The sequence below is a fragment of the Vombatus ursinus genome, unplaced genomic scaffold, assembly GCF_900497805.2.
Source record: "Vombatus ursinus unplaced genomic scaffold, bare-nosed wombat genome assembly UNPS02014811.1, whole genome shotgun sequence".
Lineage (NCBI taxonomy): Eukaryota > Metazoa > Chordata > Mammalia > Diprotodontia > Vombatidae > Vombatus > Vombatus ursinus.
The window spans coordinates 15,898,916-15,909,617 of record NW_020954589.1 but is presented as its reverse complement, the minus strand read 5'-3'; the positions used below and the strand labels follow the sequence as shown (position 1 = coordinate 15,909,617).

Here is a 10,702-nt window from a genome sequence, read left to right as displayed (position 1 = left end):
GTGCTCTATCCACTGCGCCACTTAGCTGTCCCAGGATACTCAATTCTTGATCCCATAAAGAACTGTCAGTTCTAGCTGCTCTTGTCTCTCTGTGTAATGTAGAGAAAGGACTAGTAAGTGCTGATAGTGAAACTTCCATTTAGTAACAGTTTTTCAAAAAGAAGGCAGTTCTGATTATTGGATAAAGAGCTTGCCTTAAAAGTCAGGATAACTTGGAGTAAAGTCTTGTTTCTGACACATACCTACTATATTTTGACTTCTTCCCTGTGTTCACAAAGAGACAAGGTGCAGGTACTGAAATTGAGAAAACAGACAAAGAGAAGGGTGTACGTGATCTTGTGGTCTAAATAAATGCAAAATGATGTTCCAGGTCTTGTTTGTGAATGCAATAATGCTTTGTGGTACTCTTTAGGAACTCTTACATATGCAGTACATTGTGCATTAGCTAAGACAGCACATAAATCATCTGAGAAAGAAACCTAATGTGGCTCTTAAAAAACAAAGTATTTCAGAGAATGAAACATTAAAACCTTTCTTGATAGTTATGAGTTTTACAGTCAGGAAAAAAATCTCCCCATTGACCAACCTAAGATCTCTCCTTATACCTTTTATTTCTTGGCTTTACATAAGACAAATAAAGAAACTGTTGATATCTATATCTATACATAGCCATATAGTTGATATATCTATATCTGATATATAGTTACATCAGCAGATACACACACACATTTATTTGCCTGTATATCTATATGCTGCAGTTAACTATAACTCCCCTGCTTCCTAGATTAAATAAATTCAGTTTACCCTATACTTTTAGGACTAAAATCTAAAATGCTGTATAAATGCTGATTTGTCATTATTATCATATATTACCATATAATGATATGATGTTATCATATAATTATTATTAATAATGTATTTTCTCCAATTTTTTCAGTACCTGGTATTGTAGAAGGTTTTATAAAAAGATTAATCTAGGTATGAATAATGTTCTATTTATAAGTATTTGAAAACATATCACACATGGAATTTGCTACCTAAGGCAGATAACACTGACATGGGTATAGTGTTTGTTTTATTACATGCAAAGGACTAACTTCACATATTTAAAACAAGTTTTGAATGTTTTACTATTTTTCATTAAGTTTTTAATTATACAGGTTAAAGAAGAGATTGAACTAAGTATAGAGAGGTTAAATAAATGGAAAAGATGGGTAGTAGAAGTGAGAATGATAGATGGTAACTTACAGGTTGAGGGAGAAAGTTAAGAAAACTGGGATGAGAGCTTAAATGTCCTGTTTGAGTAGCAGCCAGAAGGCCAATTTATTTGGGCTGAAGAGTGACTAAAATAAAGTAATGCAAAATAAGTCTAGAAATGTGTATTGAAGCCAATTTATGAAGGGTTTTAAATACCAAAGTAGTTTACATTTTATCCTAGAGTTCAGAGGACCAATGAGCACCCAAAATCATATAATCCTTTACTGATCTGCTTTGCTGGGCTCTATTTTTAACTAGAATTTTCCTTTTTATCCTTTTCCTCTTAGGCAGCACTTCTCAATATCGTATTAAGAGATTCATTTGCGGCTCCTGAAAAGGATATTTTTCAAGCCTTGTTGAATTGGTGTAAGCACAATCCAAAAGAGGATCATGCTGAAATCATGCAGGCAGTTCGCTTGCCCCTGATGAGTCTCACTGAGCTCTTGAATGTTGTTAGACCTTCTACATTATTGTCTCCTGATGCCATCTTGGATGCAATTAAAGTGCGCTCAGAAAGTCGGGATATGGATCTCAATTATCGGGGCATGCTCAGTGAGTACCTGTTTCTCCTAAATGTATGTGGTGGAGAACTTTTCTGAAAGCTTTGCTCATAAAACTTTTGTCACCTTTCATAAACCCTGTAGCTACTCCAGCTACAAAGCTGTAGTGTTTGTAGGCCCTGTAACTATGTGTGTATATTAGTTCTAGTATGGAACTTTACTTCTTATACCTTGTGGTGCCCTCTTCAGTCAATCAGCAAGCATTTATTAAGTTCTTGGGACATGCCAAGCACTGTGTTCAACAATGGGGTTACCAAGACAAAAATGAAACTATCGATCCCCTCAAGGAAGTTAGATTCTTTTGGAGAAAATAATATATATGTATAAATATAATATTTATAAATTATATAAATATAATAAATATAAATTCTCTCTTTATATATATCTATATATAAATACACATCACACACATGATAATTTTGGGAGGTGAGGTACCAGTAGCTGGGGAGAACAGGAAAGGCATCATGTAAGACCTAGCAGTTGAGCTGAACTTTGAAAAAAAGCTAGAGATTCTAAGAAACAGTTTGAGAAGCGAGTGTCTTTCAGGCATGGAGGATAGCTTGTGCAAAGTCCCTGGGATGAGAGCTTAAATGTCCTGTTTGAGGAGCAGCCAGAAGGCCAATTTATTTGGACTGAAGAGTGACTAAAAGGAAGTAATGCAAAATAAGGCTCGAAATGTATATTGAAGCCAATTTATGAAGGGTTTTAAATACCAAAGTAGTTTACATTTTGTCCTAGAGATAATAGGGAGCCACTGATACTTCTTGAGTAGAGAAGTGATACTGTCACATCTGTGCTATAAGAATATCACTTTGACGGCTGTGTGGAAAATAGATTGCAAAAAGTGATGAGGGCCTGCATTAAGGTGGTTGCTATGTGCCTTGAGGCAAGGGGGTTGAAGTGAGAGATTTTGTGGGGTAAAATTGACAAGATTCATCAACTGAATGGATGTTTGGGATGAGGGAGGCTAAGGAGTGGAGGATAATTGCTGTGTTGTGAATCTGAGTTTCTGGACAGTCCTTTGACGAAAATGGGGAAGTTATGGAGTAAGGTGAGTTTGGGGGGAAAAGATAATGAATGCTTATGCTTCTGGAGCATCTATTTTGAAATGTCCAATAGTTAATTCATTTGGGATTGTAGCTCAGGAGTGAGAAAGAGAGATGAATGTATAAGTCTGGGAGTCATCTACATAGAGATGATAATTGATTTCATGGGAGCTAAAGAGGTCATCAAGAGTGTAGAAAGATAAGAGGGCCTATAGGGACACCTTGAGGAACACCCATAATTAGGGGGCAGGATATGAATTATTACTCAGCAGCCTAGACTGAGAATGAGCAATCCGACAGAAGAGTGACTAAGAAAAGTCAATTTCACAAAAACCCAGAAACAGAAACTGGAAGAAGAGGATGGTCAATTTTATCTACAAAGAAGTTCAGAAGGATAAGGTTTGAATTGAGTCATACTATAAAATCTTTTCCCACTAACCATAGAGAATTGCCATTTCTGGGAGAACTGTTCACCTCTTTCCCAAAATGTCTGATCCTGCTTAAGATACTTTCTTTACATATGTACACAGTTCCAGAGGTATGTATTGTGTACTTATTATGTGTGTAATAACATGATAGATATTAAGGAGATTGAGATGTTGTAGAAGAAGTCTGAGAGGGGTTCCCTGTCTTTGAGCTTAAAGTCTCCTTAGGGAGATAAGACCCATGATAAATGGTACAGAAAGTAAAAGTTCAAATCATTGTTAAATAGTATGTGGGAAATACCATGTGAAAAATGTGGATCTTGAAGAGTAGATAGGGAAAGTTGGGTATTACAAAGTAGATAGGCCTTGAGAATTTAGATAAGCATAAAGAAGAGGGCAGGACATTCCATATGAGTATGAAAAGTTTGAGAAATAGTAGAGACAGTAATGTTTGAGGGTGGGGGAGCAGAACTATCTGATTTGTACTGGTTATTAGAAAAGATTGTAAGGGTAAGGTAGAGCAGCTGGAACACCTATGGAAAGCTAGACTAAGAGTATGGACTTTATCCTGATCAAAAACTTTGAGTGTCTCACTGTTGCCTTGTAGGATAGTGACAATTAAAAGAATGTTTTTAAGAGTATTAATATGGCTGTGTTATACAGGATATCTTGGAAGGAAGAAGAAAGATTAGGGGAATTGGGAAAATATTACAATAATCCAGGGATGAAGTAATAAGAGCCTAACCTGGATAATGGCTGCAGAAATAAAAAGCAATGGATTGATGGTAGAAATATGGAATTCTGAAGAATGGATGGAATGTAGGGGGCAGAGGAAAGGAGCCTATGTAACATGTTGCAAAATGGCATAATTAACCAAAAGGTAGTTAGGGCATGTTTTTTTTTTTCCTAGAGGGAGAGGTGATTTGGTTTGGTTTTAGACATGTTAAGTTTGAATGTTTTTTAAGGAATAAAGACTTGGAGCCAAGTAGAAGTTTCTAACAGGCAATAGGAATGTTTAACTTAAGCATCAGTGAGAGGTCAGGGCTGGAAATATAAACTTGGGAATGTTGGGTATAGAGGTAGTAGCTGAACCTATTATACTGTATAAGTTTTTCCAAGAGTCTTTAGAGAAAGAGGGAAGTGGAAGGTCAAGGGCATTGTACAACACTAACAGTAGAAAGCAAGAAGAGACAACAGAGGAGTAGGCCAAGGGGTAGAATATTCAATCATACTGTAATCATTCAGCTAACAAGCATTCATTGACATTTAACTATGTCCCAGATACTGTGTTAGGTCCTAGGAGTACAAAGACAAAATAAGCCCTGCTCTCAAGGAGCATGTATTCAATTTGGGGGGAGAGAGAATGCGAACACACACGCACACGTGCACACACACTCTCAAACCCACCCCTTGTTAGCACTGATACCTTAACTGTGTCTCAATCTGTATTTCGATACTTAAATCATGTTTCAATCAATATTTAAGCAAAAGAGCTTTAGACTAAGTGGGAGAAGGCCTTCAATTAGAATGAAGTCACACAAAAGTTGTTCCAGAGGGGAGAAGCTTGGCTGTGCCTCAGGGCTTCTCTATAGATTATCAAAGAATTGAATTCCAGAGATTGGAATGTGTTGCTTTCTGGCACATCACTAGGAAGGAACTGCCTGGTAGGGAAGGAGACCTGGTGAACGGCAGAGCCAAATGAGGCCTTCTCTCTACTTAAGTCTGTCCCTCCCTCCTCCTCCCTCATTCTTGACTAGAAGAGGAACTTTTAGCTTTGAAGACTCTTGAGGATGTGGAGCTTCACATCAGTGTCCTAAATGGCATCCCTCTGTCAGATAGTAGCAGAATCTGCATTGGGTGTCAAAGACAAACTGGTTACAAACTCACCATGTTGATGGGGAACTTCTTGAGCATCCCCTTAATGAAAGAAAATGTCTTGAAGCACCTAAGAGTTTTGAGTGACACCCTTTGGCACATGTGTTCTGTGAACTTTAACCCATTTTATCTTAGACTCTTTCTTGGACTCTTTATATTTGTGGGAGAGTGTCACAAATGTTTGCGTGGATGTACCAACTGTATCACTTAGTAAATATCCCGTTCTGAAAACTAAGTTTGACTCTCAACTGACAATCTTGGGGAGGAATCACAGGAGGATGGTTTGGGAGTAGTGTCAAGCTGGGGGCGTTAGAGAAAGTCACCTAAATCTCAAAGGAGATGTGACCACCTTTGTTTTGGGTACAAGGGTCCTTGGTGCTACATGGGTAAGAGTGGGCTGGGGATATCCCTGTAATATTGGTTGAGAGAATGGCCTCCTTTGCTTGTGACAGTGCCTTTTTTTCCTTTTTTTTTCTTTTTTTGGTGCCATTTCTAGGATTAGAGGGAGGTCCAAGGCCCAAGAGAGGCTCAGTAACTCACACAGAGCAGAGTATGTATGCTTCAGGGCCTGAACCTTGGTGTTTCTGACTCCAGGTCAGCTCTATCCACTGCACTGGGCCGCCTCTCAGGATCCAGCTCTAGATCATGGGGCTTACCATTCAACTCAGATTGCTAGTGTTTAAATTCAAGACCCTCTCTTCATATTTCACTGAACTCCTTTTGGGGGAGGGGTGGTGAGGAGGGGGTGTCTCATCATTTCCAGCCTTTTCTGAAACTCATACCTTCTCCCACTTCCTTTTTTTTTTTTTTCTCCCTAATCAGTTCTTTCCAACAAATCTTTCTTATCAGCTATTTTTTAAATTCTCAGTTTTGGGAAATTAAAATTAAATTAAATTAAAATTTCAGTTTTGGGAAACTTTTTTTAAAATAAAAACCTTTATATATATCTTGTTGGATTGGGGGGAGTGAGTTGGTTACAATTGTTTATTCTAATATTTCTCCCTATAAAATGATAATTTAGGTAGTACCCATCTTCCAGCTTTGTAACCTTGAATTATTCTCGACTCCTCACTCTCCCTCATCCCAGTTCAGTCAGTCAACAAATTTCCCTGTTTCTCCTCCATAACATTTCTCATACCCTGCCCCTCTTCTCTCTTCACTTAGTCACCATCTTCATTCAACACTTCTCTCCAGAATCCATCTGTGTGGTGTTGTATTTGTATTTATTTTAAACATTTCCCACTTATCTTTTAGTCTAGTTCAGGAGTTAGAAGAGTTATCTCCTTAAACATCTTGGCCAAAGGTCACACACAGTGAGTCAGTGGCAGAGATCAAACTAGAACCAGGCCCTCCTGACTCCCAAACACACCGCTTTTCCTAGATCATTGCTGTCTTATTGCCTGGAAACTGTTCTCACAAAGTTACCAAAACTTAATTGCCAAATTCATTATTTATTCTCAATCCTACTCCCTCGTGACCTCTCTGCAGAGCCTAACACTGTCAGTCATCCTCTGCTCCTTGTCACACTCTTCTCTCTATGTTTCAGTGACACTGCTCTCCCTTGGTTCTCCTTCCATCAACTGTTCCTTCTCTGATGTTGCTGGTTCTTCATCTGCATGAACCATGGGTATCCCTCAGCTTTCTGTTCTGGATCGTCTTCTCTTTTTCCTTTATACTATTTCTGATTTCATCAGCTCCCGTGGTTTCAATTATTATTTCTATACAGATGATACTCAGATCTACTTGTCTAACCATACGCCCTCTCCCAACCTCTAGTTTTACATCTCCAGTTACCTATTATTCATCTTGAAATGGTTGACCTGTAGACATTTTAAATTCAACATATCTAAAAATGCACTCGTTATATTTCCTCCCAAACCTTCCTCCCTTCCTGACTTTCCTAATATTGTTGAGTGTACCACCTTCCTTCCAGTCACTCAGGCTTGCAACCTAGGTGCCATCTTCAACCCTTCATCTTCCCCTTCCAATATCTAGTCAGTTGCCAAGTCATGACTTTTCTTCCTTTGTAGCATTTCTTACATAGGCTGCCTTCTCTCTGACACTCCCATCACCCTCATGCAGTCCCTAGTCATTTGACAGGATTGTGGTGAAAATCAAATGAGATGTATATATATCTATATGTGTATATATATATATATATACACACATATATATATGTATATATCTATAAAGTGCTTAAGCACAGTGCTTTCTCATAGTATACTCTTTTTTTTTTTTCAATAGTATACTCTTATTGAATGCTTGTTCCCTTTCTCCTTCCCTCCCTTCTTCCCTCTCTCATGCCTGGACTATTTCAGTAGCCTTCAGGCTGGTCTCCCTGTCTCAAGTCTCTTCCTGCTCCAATCCATCATCCTCCAGTCAGCTGTCAAATCAGTCTTCCTAAAGCACAGGTTTGACTATGACAAACTTCCCCCATGCCTCCTTACACTTTTACTCACTAATGCACACTGTGCAATTCAGTGACGTTGGCCTCTTTGCCTTTCCTTTTACAAGACACCCCATCTCTGACTCTTGAGTGTTTTTAGTGGCTTCCTCCTATTTCTCCCTCTTCCCCCCCTCCCTTTGCTTAGAACTCTCTCTTTCCTCATCTTCACCTCTTGGCTTCCTTGGCTTACTCCAAGTGTCAGTTAAAGTCCCACCTTTTGCAAGAGCTCTTAACCTCTTTTCCTTAATCTTAGTGTCTTCCCTTTGAGACTATCCCCAATTTATTTTATTTACACATAGTTATTTGCATGTTGTCTCCCTTATTCGACTGTGTGCTCCTTGAGAGCAGTAACTGGTTTTTTCCCACTTCGTATCTTGAATACTTATCACATGATGTGCCAGCTTCCACATAATAGCTGCTTAATTAATGCTATTTGACTGACTGACAGATGGCAAGTTCACAAACATCTTTAAAACATGTCTAATTCTCCTATCTGGTCATTCTTGTGTTAGTTTGGAGTGTGATGGTAATGTGATCTTTAGTTCCTGTCTGGGGAAAGATTTCAATACAGAAGATAAGGAAATGAATTGTTTGGAAACTGAGAGTGAAAGGGTGGATGTAGTAATATTTAACAGGGAGAGAGAATTAATACCTTAAGGGAGAATTACACATGTGTGTAGAAAGATGGAAGGCAACTCTCAGTGAGAGCAGCGTAGAGTTGAGGCTATTGTCATAGTCTAGTAGAAAGCAGCCAAATTAATTCTAAGGTAGAGCGGTGATTCCACCGTCAGTAGAACAAAAGGGTCCTCATGTCAGGGGTAACTTTACAGGATTACAGAGCCACAGAGGTGGATGGGGTCACAAAAGTCAGTTAGTACAGTCTGTAGCTGAGCAGGAATATCATCTGTAGCATCCCAGACTTTGTTTGCAGCTCTCTCGTGAGGGGGACCCCGCTACTTCCTGAGTTAAGTTTTCCTTACAGCAAAACCAAATGTCTCTTTTCTTTCTCTCCCTCTTTCCCTTTAAGTCTCCCTCCCCTTCATCCCTCCCCCCTTGCCTCTCTCTTCCTTCCTTTTCTCCCCGTCTTCTCCTCTCCTTCCTCCCTTCCCTCTCTTCATTCTCTCTCTTTCACCCCCTCTCTTCCCAAGTTTGCAGTTGAAGAAACTGGGGCCAAAAAGGTTGTGAACACTTGTTTAAGGTCAGGATTTGAACCCCGGTCTTGTGACTCCAAATCTAGCACTACAATGGCTGCCTTCAAATATTTGAAGGACTGTAATTCTGTAAGTCAAAAGTGTTCTCTTCCCCCTACTCTACACTCTTCCACCCCCATTTAGCCTTCTGGTGTTGAGGAATTAAATTTCCTATGTCTTAGATAAAGACTTTGATACACTATGAGCCTTTCAGTGGGTTACCCCCAGCTTTGTCTAGCTAATTTTCTTCTTTACTCCTACCTTTTTGTTTTTGTGCAACAAAACACATCAACATTAGCATTTCCATACATAGAATAGTATACAAGAATATTCTGTTCTGTAAGAAATTGTGAATTTCCATTTCACATAATTTGCTTTAAACTATATATGATAAATTTTATGTGTTACTTTTAAAACTACCTTGCTTGTCTGTGTATCCTTCTGAACTTCCATCAATTCTCTAAGCATTTAAAAAAAATGTTTCAGTAACTGTTTTTTTCTCTACCCTCCCTTCCCCTCCCCTCTTCTTTCAAAGTTGGTTTTATTTACAATATTATCTTATAAATTGTTCTTCTGCTTTTCTCACTTTATTCTGTCAATTCATACCACTCAGGATTCTCTGAAATCATCTTCTTTGTTATTTCTTACAGCATAATGATATTCCCTTATATTCATATACCATAATTTATTTAGCCAGTCCCCAGTTGTCTAAGAGCCAATCTAAGACACTCTTTTAGATTATAAATTCTAGGTCTTTTGTTTTTCTTTCACCCTCTCTTTTAATTCTTCCTTCAGGAAAAGGAAGTTTTGTTTTGTTTGGAACTGTTCTCTTCTTAGTATTATCTTATTTTTTGACCTCCCCCTGTCCCATTCCCTCTTGTTCTAATGTATTTCTACATTTGTGTACTTTGAGAAACAATGAGTTCTAGGGGCAGCTAGGTGCCACAGTGGATAGAGCACCAGCCCTGAAGTCAGGAGGACCTGAGTTCAATTCTGGCCTCAGACTAAACACTTGAAACGTACTAGCTGTGTGACCCTGGGCAAGTCACTTAACCCCAGTTGCCTTTAAAAAAAAAAGAGAGAGAGAGAGAGAGAGAAATAATGAGTTCTGCCCTCTTCTTCCTTCTTTCTACACTAGCATATTCCTCTTTTCACACTTCTTTTTCTTTTCCCTCTTCACACCCTCAGAACAGAACCAGTCTGCCATTAGGACCTTTGTTTTTTTTATTTAATCTCCTCAGTACTCTTTAAAGACATTAAAGTTCTGAAAAGACATTTGTTTCTTCTGTACCATCAGAATGTTAGCATTGCTTCATCATATATCTCCTTCAGATTGCTCAAATAAATGTACTTTCTCTGAACTCTGTTCTCTGAATTTCAAAGTTCCTATCCAGTTTTGGACTTTTCATCAGAAATACTTGAGAGGCCTCTTATTCCATTAAATCTCCTTCCCCCCAATAGAATTTTACTCAGATTTTACAGGGTAAGGTACCTTGGTTGTAAGCCTCCTTTCCCTTGTGCAGTATTTTATTCCAAGATTTCTTCTCATTTCTGGTATGTGCTATCACACATATTCTGATTGTGGATTCTTGATACTTGAACTCCTTATTTATGGGTGCTTACAGTGTTTTTTCTTTGATATCTGAACTCTGGTTTTTGGTCATGAAATTTCTGGGACTTTTGTTTTTGGAGTTCCTTTTCAGAGGTAATTGGTGGATTCTTTTTTTTTTCTTTTTTAAGTTTTTTACTCTTTTGGTTCTAATAGATCTAGGCAGTTTTCACTTATGATTTCTTGAAATGTATCAACTAGCCTTTTTAAAATTATAGTTTTCAGGGCATCAGTGACTCTTTTTAATCAATTAATTATTTAATTAATTATTTTTATATTATTTATTAATTTTTA

General features: G+C 38.2%; 1 protein-coding gene across 4 annotated transcripts in view; it reads left to right on the top strand.

The window, feature by feature from the left end:
• BTBD9 (BTB domain containing 9) overlaps window positions 1-10,702 on the top strand; it is a 501,893-nt gene that overhangs the window by 83,772 nt on the left and 407,419 nt on the right. For all 4 annotated transcript variants that reach the window (XM_027876446.1, XM_027876445.1, XM_027876441.1 and 1 more), the window contains exon 4: window positions 1,545-1,809. In XM_027876446.1, the coding sequence (XP_027732247.1) occupies window positions 1,545-1,809 (265 nt within the window). The remainder of the gene's footprint in view (window positions 1-1,544; window positions 1,810-10,702) is intronic.